This window comes from Ambystoma mexicanum, chromosome 9, assembly GCF_040938575.1.
Source record: "Ambystoma mexicanum isolate Mex_15411 chromosome 9, UKY_AmexF1_1, whole genome shotgun sequence".
Taxonomy (NCBI): domain Eukaryota; kingdom Metazoa; phylum Chordata; class Amphibia; order Caudata; family Ambystomatidae; genus Ambystoma; species Ambystoma mexicanum.
The window spans coordinates 787,466,947-787,483,504 of NC_090931.1; the positions used below are offsets into that span (position 1 = coordinate 787,466,947).

The following is a 16,558-nucleotide window of genomic DNA, read 5'->3' on the forward strand; positions in this document are numbered from 1 at the left end:
TTACCTTGTAGGTTGGTTGGGCCTTAACATGGCCAATTTAGAGTACTGAGGTTATCCCAAATCAAGATGGTGGAAAAACCTGTATTCTTCATTGGCTGAAAGAGGAACAAAGGCAATGGCAGAACATTCTAAATTGCCTTTCATTAAAATGTTACTTTGGAGTAGGTCCTGTTTATTTTGTGTCCTGGGTTTAGGCCTGGAATTTACATGAGAAGACCTATCTTAAAGCAGGAAGATCCGTGATCATCTCTTCAATATAAGCGATGCACTTTGGTAAAATATTTTCCATCCGTTATAAAAAGTATCTAGTTTAATTATACAACTGAGTAAATTTATTCAGCACTCACGCTAATTTCCGGAGTATTTCAGCCAGTAGGAAATGAAAGTGGGATAAGTTTCAGTTCATCCTGAAGTGGAAGATGAATTGCGCGCCGCGTTCGGAGTGAAGCGAGCAGAGGAAGACTTGTTCCGTCCTGATTAAGGTGACTTCTTGAAGAGGTGAGCTGTGCAGCGTTTGTAGCGTGGCGACTGTTTCTCTTAAAATTGTTTACATTGACTAGCGCAGAGATTGTCCTTCTCCTTACTTAGTTCCTGTTTTTTCGGTTTAATACAAGGTACAGATAACACAGACTTGCTTAGCAGTCAGAATGAAATATGATTTAAAATCTAATTTTAAAAAGCATTTAATTAAATATTTTTCTGTTTAAGGGTACGTGAAGTGCATTAGGAATTACTTTCAGTTCTGAAGGCAACTGACAGTGGCAAGAGCACCTCAGTTCAGGAAGACAAAGGAGCTTCTTGATGTGAACTTTATTTTTTAGGGAAATGTAATAGTTTAAAGCAGAATATCTACATTAAGACAGACTTTGGATTTAAGGAAAAAACTCAGTTGGGTTGAGTGTGCGAACTCAGGAGAAAAGAAAGACATTCAAGAAGTCTTACAAAGAATGAAAGTTCTGGATTCCACAGTAATTTGTGCATACTCTATTAATTATTTCCTCTTGGCTATCTGCAGAGGATTCACAGGTACTCTGCATTTCTAAGGGTTGAGAGAGGGAGGTGGTAGTAGACAGAAAGAAAACTCACCTTGTTGTCTTTTCTCATTCATGTAGAGATCGTTTTTAAGGCAGAAAAGATAACAGTATCTGAGTTTTTTGTTTTGTCCCATTCCCCTTTCTCCCAAGGGTGTTCCGAACTCAGCTGTAGAACTAATTAGCTGTGGGCAGAACGCCTTTGTGGGCCTACCGGTTTCAGCAGCTTCCGAGGAACTTTCAAGGCAGGACCTGACACCCATCAAGATTCAGTCCCCCCACCCCCCCGAAATGTAGGTTTAGTTTCTCCCCTGATATCATGGTACGCCAAACAATAATACTTCAATATCTAACATCCTAACAGTATCCCTGCCCCCTTAAGAGTACATCAATGAAAATAATGGACACCGTGATTGGACTTTCTCATTTGAGGATTACACACCTTCTCACCCATAATACTAAGCCATGCTCCCAAATCATGCTATTGGGAGACTTTAACATAGGCCTATATGACATCCAACATACGAACGCCACAGCCTTAGAGAACTCACTCACAAACTTGGCTTTACCCATTGTATTTCCAAACCTACGCATGGCAAAGGTAGAACCTTGGACTGGTTAGCAGACATGAACTGTAATATGGAGATACTCACTAATTCACCTTGTGTCTGGACTGACCACCATGCCATTACCTTTGCTATCCAGGTTATCATCTGCCCTACTCCCAGCAGTTCTAAAGCACTGCCTGCTTTAACCCGAAACAGTTGTCTTATCCCCCTGGAAAACCTCCCTGCACTCCAATCCATCACTGACCCTCACAAGAATTTGGACATGGACCCAGCTAGTCTAGTGGACCTATACAACCAAAATATACTTCAAGCCCTCGACTTAATTGCTCTGCTGAAATTAAGAAAAGCCAAACCAAACGCCCATCTAAATAAATGGTTCTCTGCAGACTTGAAAGCCCTACGTAAATCCAAAAGATGTGCTGAAGCCTCTTGGAGAAAAAACCTATCGATCCTGACCACGGTAAATGTTTCCATTGCTTCTAACGCCTATAAAGAAGCCATCTTGAAAACCAAAAGTGATACCTTCAACTCTAGAATACTAAATGCCAAATCTAGTAACAAAGAGCTCTTCACTATTCTCAGAGTTGGAGTCTCCTATCTCTCTGACTGAATCATGTACCAAAGATGCCTCATGGTGTACCAACATCCAAAAGGCCCTTCTAGATAAAATCACCTCACTACAAGCCAAAATTGAACCAAAACAGAATCAGCCTCACATCTAACTCTAAACAGATTGATTCACATGTCACCACCTCTAAACCTTGCAGCCTATTTGAATTCACCCCAGTCACTACGACAGAGGTAGAAGCCATCATTGCTAGCCTAAAACCATCTAGATGCAAAGGCAACATATTCCAAGCCACAATCATAAAGGAGGGGGCCAAGGAATTTGCTCCCTTCATCACTTCCCTTATCAACGCCTCATTTGAATCATGCATTGTCCCAAAAAATCTCAAAGATGCACGGGTCATGCCCCTCCTAAAAAAAAACGAATCTCAACCGCAGCATCCAGACTAATTTCAGACATATAACTACTGTGCAGTTTCTTTGGAAAATATGAGACAAGGCGGCTTACATCCAGATTCAAAACCATCTCGAAGTAAGCAACCTCCTAGGTCTCCTTCAGTCCGGATTCAGACCAAGACATGGTACAGAGACAGCCTTGCTGGATTTAAAAATCCAAATGGATGAATCTAAGAACAATGGAAACCCTGCCCTCCTCCTTCTGCCTGTCCTATCAGCTGCGTTGATTTAGTTGATCACAATATTTTAACTAAACACTTTTCTGCTGCAGCCTTATTCTCTCCTAAAGCGGCTGTTTGGATCCAGTCCTTCCTCGCAGACAGATCTATGAGGGTTTTTGCCCTCTCAGCTTCCGCAGATTCTGCTCCTGCCCCAATTACATGTGGTGTCCCGCAGGGGTCTTGTGTACGCCCCACCCTATAAAACATCTTTATGAAGTTGTTGTTTGATCACCTAGACGACTTGGGCGTCTCCTACACAAACTATGCGAATGATATGCATCACTCTCAGGCTCCTACGAAAAAGACTCTAAACTTTTGAATGAAGCATACCTTAGAATCCAGGCATGGATGGCCAATCCTGGCCTATGCCTTAGTGATGAAAAGACTGAGATACTACTCATCGGGTTTAGGTCACGCCTCAATAAATTAGTGTCTAAATACAAGTCGTTCAACATTGATGGAAACAATATCACTGTATCCAACGATGTCAAAACCTTAGGAGTGCATTTGGATTCCACCCTCTCCCTCTGCAGAGAAGTCAACGCCACAGCCTCCGCTACGGCTTACACCTCCAAACTTATAAATGCATGCAGGTCCTTCCGATCTAAACTCAGTTGCATTTCATCAAAGTTGGATTACTACAACACCTTATATTTAGCACCAGTAAACGTAACCTAAACAAGCTACAAGTGTTACAAAATCATGCTCTCAGAACTCCCCTAAACCTCCAGGGTTCCAACCACATCTAGCAAATTAAACTCAACTTGAATTGGCTCCCTATACAAGATAGGATCACATTTAGAACCTTAATGGTAACCCACAAACATATTTCAAACTCAGGCCCTAGATACTTGGTCGATAAATTCTCTAGGAAACAATCCCTCAGACCTACTAGATCCAACTACTCTCACTGCCTGAATGTCCCCATATACAAACTCCAAAAATCTGGCGGATCTTTGTCTTTGCTAGCAGCCAAGACTTGGAAAACTCTAGCCCTAGCATTAAGAGTTGAGACGCTATTCTGGTCATTCAGAAATAAAGTAAAAACGTGGCTCTTCTCACAGCTTAACTAAAGAATATTAAAACACACCTGCTCACCCCGTCCTTCCTCTGCTTGTCTGCGTCTGGATATGTAACACTAGACGCTTGCCACACCACTTGCCTGTTCTTGCCTATTTATGTAATACCTTGTGTACATCACTCCATTAGAATCCTGTGTTTGCCTAGATTTGTAACACTAGGCCTTTGTCACCTTGATTTACTGCTACTGCATTCATTTCAATGTCAATGTTACTCTCTTGCCTGACTAGGCATGCCATTTTATAGTGTCTTGTAAACACAAGCTATCTGCCTTTCTCTCCTGTATCTCTGTGTTTTACCTCTGGCACTGTAACAGGTCTTTACTACATGTATGTAACGATTCTTAAGTTAAAGCGCCAAGATACCCTTGGGTTAGGTGCACTATATAAGAAAATAAACTAAACTATCTTTGCTGGGGAGGACTGCCACAAAGTGGGCAAAGACATGCATTTAACGGTTCATTCTGGGCGAAATCTTAAAACACTAAGGGCTACACCAAAGGTTTACACTTGCAATACATTAGCATTGTTGATTATACCAGCGTGTTTTGCTGCTGGTGAAACCTTGCGTGCCCTAGGCTTTTTAATGTGATAAGATTCATGTGTGCTGAGCTGCGCCGGTTAGCTCCTCATCTTGTACAGTTTAGCAGAACATTATATTAATGAGGCGGAAAACAAACACACACCAGAATTAGACATTTCATCCAGGTCACATGCACAGCGGCACCCAGTAGCCATCACTGGAGGTTCACCTGCAGTTCAGAGCCAAATGGACAATGCAACAAGGTATAACTTTGCTGGTATATACAGAAACACGGGCACAAAGCACACAGCACACACGCGCGCACACACACACAGTTTATAGATGGCATCAAATGTGCAAAATAGGAACTTCATGGCATAAAATAGGGAAAAATCACAGAAACTGTGTTGGCAACCAAAAAAATGTGAAAAAGATAAACAGACTCCAGGCCCGAAATACGGCATAAATATGTATAGGTAATATGGAGGAGATGGGTCTATTAGCCTGAAATCATTAATCATCGTGTGATCACACAGCAAAATTATGAGTACTGCTGTTGTCTTGGGTTGATAAGAAGTGAAGCATCATTTTATATCAAGTTTGGAAGAAATTATGAGAGCAGACTGAGGGCCTGATTCACAGAAGCGTTTTATAATGGTGCAATCCCATGGGAAAACGTTCTGTGAATCAGGCTGCTAGTGTGAACCAATAGGCCTGGGAACAAGGAATATCGCACTCTGTGCAACCCTATAGGTCCCAGTGTGGTCAATTAGCTTTCCACTGGGAATAGTGGGAAAGGAGTAATATAAAGAAAGATCAACCCAGCCTGTCAATCTGGAAAAATGAATACCCTTCATTTGAATGATAGACGTAACTTGATGGCCGTGGGCCAACCGTTTTATGCACCGAATTGGAGAAATATGAACTGCTATGCTTGACTGACGAGCGGCCATTTTAAATGTAGTAAGAATCGCCATTTTGCTCGTTAACCATTGCTCATTGCTTTCTGTCTAAAAACTGCTTTGCAGCTTGCAATTCTTCCGTATTCTGCTTACTCTGCTCAACTGTTTACATTGTTGTCTGAATATGAAAGGACAAGGTCGCGGGACTGAAGAGTTTGCTGAAACTCTTCATGATTAGCCCAGAGAGGAATGCCCACGCTCTCTCTCTGTAGCCTTGGGAGGAAGCTGCAGGGCATTTAATCACTTCACAGCTGCCAGCCAGTCTCGTACGATGGTAGAATATGTTAGAATAATACAGTTAAAGGCTTGAATTATGCTTCTCTTACGGCCCCCCCTCGCAAAACCCTTTAGAACGTATCGGCTCCCAGGACACGAATAGTACCTCATAGATAGCAAAGCTTGGAATGTGGCTCTTCCCCCGTGTACAGATTGCTTCCAAGAACAGAACCACTGTGTTCTAAAAGATACCTCCGCACTTTCTAAATTGCACATTGTTACTAGAATAGACATCGAAAGCATTATAATCGTCATACTCATCGGATATGTCCATCGTCATCCCGAGTTCAAAGGAACTTAATACAGAGGGGTGTCGAACATGACTTTGCTGATTGTATGATATGCATTTTGTATATATGTAACTGATGTACGTAATTCGCTCTCTTGCGTCCCTCGAGGTCTAGGAAACTCACGTCGCGGGGCGTGATTTCAGAATTGGCCAATTGATACTATCTTTTGCTTGAGATAAACCCTAGCATTGGGAATTTGAAACCTTGTGTCTGGCACATCTTTTCGTGTATGGTCATTGCCTTGTTTCCATAGCACGAGGGACCCTAGGGGCCCCTTTCAAGATGGCACCCGAATAGGGACCCTGCCCCACTTGCCCCATCGTATGCGTTGTAACGGAGTAAAGGCGGAAGAACGGCGAGGACGGGACGGTCGAGCCGGGATCAAGAAGTGTACGGGGCGCCCTGTAGAAGTGAGGAGAGATTCCTTCCGCAGATCTGCACACATCTGATCCCTGATCGACGTACCGGGCCAGAGGGCAAAGGAGGCGAGGGTCCCGAGACGAGGCAGAAGCCAGAGAAGCGCAGACACGACGTGGGGAGAGGTTGCGTTATAACAGGCGACTTGTTTTATCAGGCGAGTCATTCCCCGATTCAAAGAGAAACCTGATTTTTGGTAGAGTGTTGATTTTGCAAACGTCCAGGTAAAAGTGGCTAACTAAAGGGGAAGGTTAAAGAAACATGCCAGGAGTACTGTCCACTTTAGCGGGGCTTTTAAGCTGCGGTAGACAGTCCTTGGAATATGGCCAAAGTGCACCGCCTGGGGGAACGCCGGCTTATGATATGTATGCGAAATATGGTGTGGGTGCGATAATATTTTGTGAAATATGGCATAGGCAAACTAGAAAGCAACCCGACCATCAGTGGCCGATTAATGGTGGTTTTGAGATGGGGAGGATAGATAACCTAGAGAGGGTGCTGATTAAAAAGAAAGCGCGACCTGCAGCTTTTGAGACTGTCAAAGATTGGAGGAGGGAAGCAATGCTCCGACTAAGGAGTAGAGAGAAGCATGCGCGTAGGCATAAAACGAAGCTTGAGATAGCAGAAGAGGAGGAGTGGACCGAGAGTCTAAGACGGGAAGGGAGACGGGACCAGATGAACATAGACAGAATATACCCGCAGCGGGAACTACACATAGCACATGAATTAATGGAAAAGGAGGGTTTGTCAATCTGGAAAAATGAATACCCTTCATTTGAATGATAGAAGTAACTTGATGGCCGTGGGCCAACCGTCTTATGCATCGAATTGGAGAAATATGAACTGCTATGTTTGACCGACGAGCGGCCATTTTAAATGTAGTAAGAATCGCCATTTTGCTTGTTAACCATTGCTCATTGCTTTTTGTCTAAAAACTGCTTTGCAGCTTGAAAATCTTGTGGATTCTGATTATTCTGCTCAACTGTTAACATTGTTGTCTGAATATGAAAGGACAAGGTCGCGGGACTGAAGAGTTTGCTGAAACTCCTCTCGAGTAGCCCAGAGAGGAATGCCCACACTCCCTCTCTGTAGCCTTGGGAGGAAGCTGCAGGGCATTTAATCACTTCACAGCTGCCAGCCAGTCTCGTACGATGGTAGAATATGTTAGAATAATACAGTTAAAGGCTTGAATTATGCTTCTCTTACGGCCCCCCCTCGCAAAACCCTTTAGAACGTGTCGGCTCCCAGGACACGAATAGTACCTCATATATAGCAAAGCTTGGAATGTGGCTCTTCCCCCCGTGTACAGATTGCTTCCAAGAACAGAACCACCGTGTTCTAAAAGATGCCTCCGCACTTTCTAAATTGCACATTGTTACTAGAATAGACATCGAAAGCATTATAATCGTCATACTCGTCGGATATGTCCATCGTCATCCCGAGTTCAAAGGAACTTAATACAGAGGGGTGTCGAACATAACTTTGCTGATTGTATGATATGCATTTTGTATATATGTAACTGATGTACGTAATTCGCTCTCTTGCGTCCCTCGAGGTCTAGGAAACTCACGTTGCTGGGCGTGAGATCAGAATTGGCCAATTGATACTATCTTTTGCTTGCAATAAACCCTAGCATTGGGAATTTGAAACCTCGTGTCTGGTGCATCTTTTCGTGTATGGTCATTGCCTTGTTTCCATAGCACGAGGGACCCCTAGGAGCCCCTTTCAAGCCTAAAGAGGGAAAGGGGTGGATTGGAAAGAAAGAGGTCTGTGTGAGGTGCTGTTGAGGGTCACAGAAGGGTGTCTGCTAGAGAAGGCTTGTTTCTGGGTTCCGATGGATAATTCGACTACAATTCATTGTGCAAGTATCAATAGGTTGTGGTCTTTATTTTAATGGAAAGTAGGGAGTAACCATTTATAAATTTCATGATGCGTTTGCCTTTTTAATTATGGAATGGAAATATGCACAAGATGCTTTCCTTCTACACACTGTTGTGACCAGTGTGAGAAACCAGAGGGTGTCTCGCTGAGTAGTCCCTGTGGATCTGTCATCCAGGTGGCCAGGACATGGCCAGCGCTTTTGGATCCAGTTCCTGGTGGTGGACAAGTGCGGGAGGACCACCTGGGTGAAGGGTCTTTGGGGAGTGGGAAACCGGATGGCGAGATGTGGTATCTCCTCCCCTCTTTAACACCTTCACCCCATCCTACCAGGTAGGATATCTGGGAACTTCACCCTCCCCCCCTTCCCTACATGAACACTTTCACACAGACAGCCCACTCAGGGAGAAAACAGACGCATACCCGAGCAATGCATCTGACATGGCCCAATACTATGGTCAGGCAAAGTCAGGCAATTACTTACGGCAACTCACACCCGTCTTCCATTTAACTTCCCCACACGGATAAAAGGCAGAGCACAAAAGTACACTCTGAGCGAGGCAAAGCACACGAAGGAGCAGTATTTTCCAGGCAGCTACAGAGTCGGAGGAGAAATACAGGAGATCGAGGAGGGAAAGCCCCTTGACCAGTTCGGCGAGAAAGTGTTATTCACCAGAGGACTTCAAAGCCATTTGCATGAAGCAAGGAATTTTGTGTCCAAGATACCAGGGCCCTCCTACCACACTGACTGAGTCGAGGAGGAGCAGCAGCCGCTGTGGTATCGTCCTTGGCTCCAGGATCGAAGAAATCAACACAGCCGATGAGTTGGGCAAACCGATTCCAGACTGGATTGTGTTTAAGTGAAGGTTGCAAGCAGCAACATTGTATACAGAGAGGTGAACAGTGGCACGTGTGATGAAAGACTTGAGTAAAGCTTAATTACTGATGACTGTTTGAACTTTGATGCAAATTGGTGCAGTAAAGCCCCAGACAACAGAGTGATCTGGCACCCCGAAGGTGCTCAATCGAAAGTCTCCAGTGGGGGTTTAAGCCAAGTGGCGGGAATCAAAGGAAAGTAAAGTAGTGGAAATTGTGACGCAAGAGAATCGAAGTGGTCATGCGAGGGTGTATAGAAAATACCTATGCACAATCGAAAGTCTTTGATTCCATGAGAATAATGGAAAAGTAATGCTGTGCGGCCCGAGCCCGACTGAGGGAGACCAATGACGAAAGTGTATAAAAGGGGGTCCAAGCCCAACTGAGGGAGACCCGGGGTGAACAGTACAACCAAAAACTTTGTGAAGGGGGAAATCTTGAAGAGAAGAGAACTGTGATATTTTGTTACTTCAGGCATTCTGAAAATAAGACGTTTGAAGGAAAAGAGACTTTGGCGCAGAAGGCCTGGATATTTGTATCCTGAACTGCATCCTCGTGCTGGCGAAGCTAGAGTCTGTGCTGAGCTCCAGTGTGCCACCTTGCTGAAAACGTGGGGAAGGGAAGCTAATTATCCTGACATATTGTTTTTTTTGAACATTTTTTGTTTTGCATACATCATTTTCCTCACACCATTTGTATTCACAAGTAAGGATGGGCAATAGGTTTATTTGTATAGGCCCTTTTTATTTTGACAAGACTACACTGGGATTGTGTTATTTTTACTTTGATGGTTGTAGCTTGCTCCCATCCTTAGATTTAGGGTTAGATAGGCATTCAACCAACCCATTGAAGTTCAATAAACACCCTTGAACTGTGATCACTTGTTTCTGTCTTCACTGTGTGATACCATGCCTTCCTTACACCAGTAAGACATAACCAAGATCTCCCTTGTGGCATAATCTCATGTATTGCTTGCTTTGCAGACAAGTGTGATTAGACTTTAAAGGGGGATACATGTTGTTCTTGTAGGTTCCTTTCTGGGGTTCATATTCTGAGCTAAGGGTAACTTGGAAAGAGAAGCAAATGTGGTGAGGTTTTATGAGCAATAACAGAGGTTCAATTCAGTTTGAAATAAAGAAATGTATTTTATGAACTGGTTTTTGGTATATGTGTGCGTAATTACTCTGGCTTAAACATGACTGAATTGACTGTCTGACATGTGTATGTGTGTTTAGATGTAAGTACATCTAAAGTAACTGCATTGATTTGAACAGATAACAAGCTAATGAACACGACCAATTGTGGGCCCAGATTTATTCTGGTAAACCTCTGGTAGAGATTGCGGCTGCCTAGACTATCTGGGAGGAGTTTTAAAAATGAGTGAAACAATGATTTTAGTCGGAAATTATGTTCTACATTAAAACTGTATAGTATATATGCTGTGTATGTATGTTATTAATTTGGGAAGTATGGTATCAGATCTAATACATCCGATAAATTCTTTTGTTAACGTGTATGCTATGTTTTTTTGGTAATACTGGTATATTCCCATTTTTGTGTTAAGGTTTTAAAATGTTTTGTAAACCATATACACACACAATACAATTAAAACATAACCAGCTATTGAAATCTCTGGGGAGTGTGTGTGAGGTACACAAACTACTACAAAAACGCAGGCCAAAAACAAACAAAAAAACAAAAAGAAAATCACACCCTTCACTTTTCAATTGTCACAAATTGACAGGGGGTGCTTATCTGGAAAATTAATACCTGCTGTTCTTACTAGATGTGGGAGGGGGGTGGCGGGCGTGGGGGGAGGGGGGGCTGCGGCGTATTTGCCGATTGATTCTGCCAAAACGTGATCCTCGTGAAGTTCTTTCTAACAACATATCATTTGCAAGTGCACAGTGATTGCTGCAAATCTCAGATGGGGGAGGCAGGAGGGGTCATGATACTTACTGGGTTTCCGGCTGAATCATTTCTGAATGCAAATGAAACACGAAGCCACTCAGGAAACTGTCCGGAAAGCAGTGCGGTTTGCCTGGCTTGGCCATTCTCAGTACCAGTACTGACCTGGCAACCAGACGTGTCACGGCGGCCTCTTAAACAGGTCTGTCTGTGTTCATTATAAGCAATGGTATTTCAAATGAAGGGAAACTGTGGCATAAGCAAGACCCCCCCCCCCTCCCCTCGGGTAGATATCCTACTTACTCCTCGGTGCAAGGCGGTGCATCCAAGAATGTCAGCGGCGTCCACAGAGGCCTCTTTTTCAAGTAACAGGGAAACGGCATCAATATGGCCGTAGGCCACGGCGAGCATGAGCGGAGTTCTGCAAGGTAAGAGGGACACGATCATTACACGCCAATCGTTTCCTTCACAATCTCAATTGTCGGTTTTAATATTCACGTGTGAATAGTGCGCGCGCGCGCCCGCCCGCCCACACATGGTAGAACCTTTAGAACATACATCTATACATTGGAGGTGCCATTTTAGCAACGTTGTCTGTGGTGAAAAAAAAGGTGCATTGTAATCCGGGTGTCCTCACGTGTGCAAAATGTGTGATCCTTGGAACGTCACTTTTTTGCGGCCCTGTGATCCGCTGCTATTATCTGTCAAACACTGCAAGCCCTTGGAAAACACGGTAGTCTCCCCCACTGAATGTTACGTCAAAAACGGAAGACTCACATTAACAGGGGGTACGATGCTCACAATGAGATGTTCCTGCAATGCTGCCTGCGGCCTCTAGGCACAAGTCGAACATGCAAGTGTTCGCTGTGGCCCTACCAGGTATGCACGTGCACCTTGAGCGGGGCAGCTTTTGTTACGATGCTGCGCTTTATGGGCACAGTTAATTGCTATCGACTGTTGCTGTGTAGGATAGCAAGCAACCCACTATGAATGGGACATTCGACCCAATGAGGATTACCATTCCTATTGGTGACGCTAACCATCTGCGTCTCCTCCTTCGTCACAGTCCTCAGATTGCGGTTCTCAGACTCGCACTCACACACACACCCCACGATCATCTGGCAAAAACAAACACACGTGAAATCTTGCAACAGCCGGGCTGACTTTCACAATGCTGACCGGCAGCGGAATGCGAATGCTGATTAAGCAGTCCACGACAGTGCTCTACAAACCTTAGCCGCCAAGGTAGCTCAGTGGGTTGAGCGTTCACTGCCAAGATCTGCGTGTGGTATGCAGGTTCGAATCAGAACACGGCCAACGCAGTCTTTCAACCATCCGAGGTTGATGGGTACCAACGTCCATTGGGTAATAGTACTTGCAGGCCTCAACATGGGCACTCGCAACTAGCAATGGACTCGTGAAGATGGACTCTTGGCGAGTAAGAAATGGTTAGCTGCGTGCGTATTCAGACTGGAGGAGAGAAGGGGTGACTGTGTAAGCCTGTTTGGTAGATTGCTACTTGAAATGTTACCCCTGATCATTGTATATGCATTTGTGTATGTACAGCGCTTTGGCAAACGCAATATATACAAATGATTACTCATTAATCAAAATCACTCCTAAGGCATGGGCACTCACTCCTCTCATGGCCTATCCATGGATAATGCAGGGTGAGAAGACTCCGGCATTTCTTTAGCTTTAATTCTCATCATTTTGAACCAGCAACGTGGGTCACCTACGGCTGAAGGCGCGCGCGCACGCATAAGTCAGTGCCCCACTTGGGCCACCCCAGTCAAGAGAGTCTGCAAGGGGTGGCAGGGCGAATTCATCCTCTGACTCGGGAAATTGGCACAAGGCAGGAAAGACTACTTCCCTGGGGCAAGTGGAACCTTGGCTTAGAAAGAAGCCCTGGGCGTGCCCATCAGTGCATCTGGTGAAACGCTGAAATATCAGACCATGCCAACTAGGGCACCAATGTCACTAGTAACAAGCTGGCATAGGATAGCCGGGACAGATCGCTATCCCAAACAGGCTCAAGGGGAACTTCTAGACCCAAAGGAATCAGTCATAAAGGCGGGCAGGGCAACCAGGTCTAAAGCGACTAGTTCTCTCCATGGTTGCCCAAATACTTTCACGGCAGCCCACTGAGCTTTTAGGGTGGGCATTGCCAACCCCTCTTCAATTAGAAAGTACGGCATTTTAGGGCAAGTAAAAGGCTGGAAAGCTTCCTCAAGACACCACGACACAAGGTACGGCGAAGGGACCAGGGGTCTCTGGCTGCGCATTCTAAACCTGAAGTGTGTCTACAGCCATCATAGTCACAGGAAAGGGGCGGGGCTTGATGGGACTGTGCACGACGGAAGGTGGGCTAATACGCCTTTGGCAATATCTGCGCAACTGCTGTGACGTCATGGCAGGGGGCGCAGGCTTTTTCCTACCAGATAGTTCCCCCTCCCTCTTTGAGTGGCTATGCGGTGATGGGAGAAAGAACCTGGTATTATGAGGTTGATGCCTCCCCACTACAAGGCGACTCCGCGGCAGGTAGAATAAGCACCTCAAAGGGCCTTCCCCAACATTAAAAAACAGAGGCGCAGCTTTCAACTGTGGTGCAATCCAGCTCAGCTTTCTGTGCTACTTCGCAGACATCCCGAGATTAACTCTCGCTGCCTGCCAGGTATCACCTTCAGGCAGTGGTGGAAATGGAAAATAATTGGTGGGGATTCCACAAGAGCCGGGGGCGGAGTTTGGGTGGGCGCTGCCCGAGGAGGTGAGGTTTAGGCGGGAAGAGCTGACAGTTGACCTCTGATCAAAGGAAAGGTCCAAAATAATAGTTTCAAACGGCGCTATTTCTTTCATGCCGCTTCTTTTACAAACTATATATCAATTCAATTTTTAACCACTCCCATGGCACTGGAGATGAGTTACTTCACTATGCGGATAATAGTTTTGACCAGTGTTGCCGAGTAAATATTCTTTAAAATGCACAATTTGCATCCCATTTTATTAAAAAAAAAACTCCCCCTTGGGTACTATTCAAACAGGGTGACTTCTGTTCGCCATAAACAACGTTTTCTTGATCCCCTCTGAAAGCAGTTGGGTGGCTGCATCGTGTGGACATGGACCAGGATTATTTATTTATGCAATGTTGCATAAATAAATATACAGTTATCTGACAAACATCGGATACGTGTATATTTATTTATGCAATGTTTGTCGGATACAGGTATCCGACAATCATTGCATAAATACATATATAATTTGGGTCCATATATCCGACACACACTGCGCAAATAAATAAATAAAAAGGGTCGTGGCTGAGGTCAATAGTGGAAGATACAACTTGGTCTCGGGCGCTTTCTTTTTTTAACACCCCCACCCCCTCCCTCCCGAGAGCTGACTCTGCCCGGAACCCGAGACTCGGCTACACAGCTGGTGGCGGATCTCGGATCCTGCGAGAGCCGGCCCAATCCCCACCACTGCCTTCAGCTGAGTGATATCGTCCACCAGGCACCAGCTGCAGCGATGGAGGGATTTGAAGGAATCCCGCGCATGTGGCATCGCGCTACAGATTCTATGACAAGACAGGAGGCTCATATTATGCATTACAATCTTTACTCTGAAACCACAGCAGCAAAGAAAACAACTTTTACAAACAAAAAAGTTGTAACAAACAGAACTAAATAGAGTTCAATGTCAATGTAAGTGAGCTTCCCCATCCATCATGGAGGACAGGTCATGCCCTGCAGGGGACCAATGAGCAGGGACCCTTCCTTATATAAGTCAATTACTCTAATCCCAATTCCTCTTTCTTTGCTGCTGAAATCCACAGCTAAGTCACTCTTCCTAGTTCTTGCCTTAGTGTTGAATTTATGGAGTTTAGAGTGTTTTTTTATGTATATGGAAAGCTGTGCCAGTAAAAAGGTCATGTATTTTCATGTAATATTGATAATTGGCTGAGTGCCGTGTTCAAACGCTGACTGCCAGGTCATGGTGAGACATGGTGGCGCTCCGTTGGGGACGTTCCACTTATACAGTGTTTGTTTGTTTAGTCTTCCTTGGGCGGCGTTTTCGCCGCGTTCACTGTAATTCAATCGCTTCGCCTGCCTTCATTGAACTCAGAGTCGTTGCGGGGAAGTTTGTTCATCTTTGCGCGCGGCTACCTCCAGTCCCTGGAGTCAGCGCGCACGTTGCCCACATGTTATTTGAATTCTTTTTCCCCCGGGGGAAGTTGGTTTCTCTTGTGCGGCTGCCTCCAGTCCCCGGAGCCAGCGCGCATTGCCCACATGTCTGTTGGTGACGCGCGCACGGTCTGTTTAAGAAGCTCAGCTTCTTACCGACGTGCATCACGGCTGTAAAGCAGTTCCGAGTAGTTTCATTTTTTCTTCACACGCGCTGCATGTGTGTTTTTTCTATTTATACGCTGCTCGCGTATGAAATCATGTGCACACAGGCTATGCCTGTTCTTGGGACCCGGCTGGGAGCCAGTTTTGAAAGACCCTCATTTCGTTGGTGAAGCTCTTTATTGAGCATTCCTACAACGTGCAGCTGTGCCCTCTCCCTTTCAAGTTGAACGCCTCCATGTTTTCTTTGTTATATTCATTAATATATATATATGTATATTTGGTTCTAGGAAGGCTTCTGTTTCAGCACACAAGCGACATAGCTCAAAGGGAAGGTTGCAGGTTTACCATGCAGAGGGACCTGGGTTCGCTGCCCGCCATTGGCAGTGTACACATATGGATGTGTATTTATATATTTGTTTATGTACATGTATTTAGATATATATATATATATATACACACGTATTTATATATATTTAAACATTTATATTTTATTTTGTGTTTCAATTGATATTTTCAGTATATATTAACACCAGTTTGCCTACTGAAGATCCTCATACACTGCCAATATGCTGTTTTTTATTTATTTTCTTATTTATTTAAGTGCTGCACAGGACATAGGTGATTTGCCTTCATGGTAGGTGCCATAACCTGTTCGGCTTCAGGTTCTGCCTGAATTCTATGGTGAGGTTAACCCCTCGTATACTGCTAGTTTCCACACCCTGCTGGGGTGAGCAGTTTCAGGTACACTGGCTCAGTATATTCCTCCCTTAAACTTGGCAGTTTTTTGTTTAGGTGCTGCTGGTGGCAGATGGCATTATCCTCCCTGGAAAGGTACCGTCACCTGCTCGGTGGCAGGATTGGCCTGTGTTTTTCTGCAAGGTGATCCCTCCTATACTGATGGTTCCACACCCTGTTAGGGTGAGCAGTTTGAGGTACACTTGCTCAATGTATTCCTCGCTTAAAGTTGGCAACTTTGTTGGTGTGCTGCATATGGCGTTGGTGATTACCTTAACAGTTTGTGTGCCATAACCTGTTCGGTTTCAGGTTTTTACCCGAGTTCTAATGCGAGGTTACCCCTCGTGTACTGCTGGTTATCACACCCTGCTCGGGCGAGCAGTTGGAGGCACAATTGCTCAGGGTATTCCTCTCTTAAGGTTAGCAG

General features: G+C 44.8%; 1 protein-coding gene across 4 annotated transcripts in view; it reads right to left on the bottom strand.

The window, feature by feature from the left end:
• ANKRD44 (ankyrin repeat domain 44) overlaps positions 1–16,558 on the bottom strand; it is a 1,456,106-nt gene that overhangs the window by 400,226 nt on the left and 1,039,322 nt on the right. For all 4 annotated transcript variants that reach the window (XM_069615728.1, XM_069615729.1, XM_069615727.1 and 1 more), the window contains one exon: positions 11,357–11,474. In XM_069615728.1, coding sequence (XP_069471829.1) covers positions 11,357–11,474 — 118 coding nt within the window. The remainder of the gene's footprint in view (positions 1–11,356; positions 11,475–16,558) is intronic.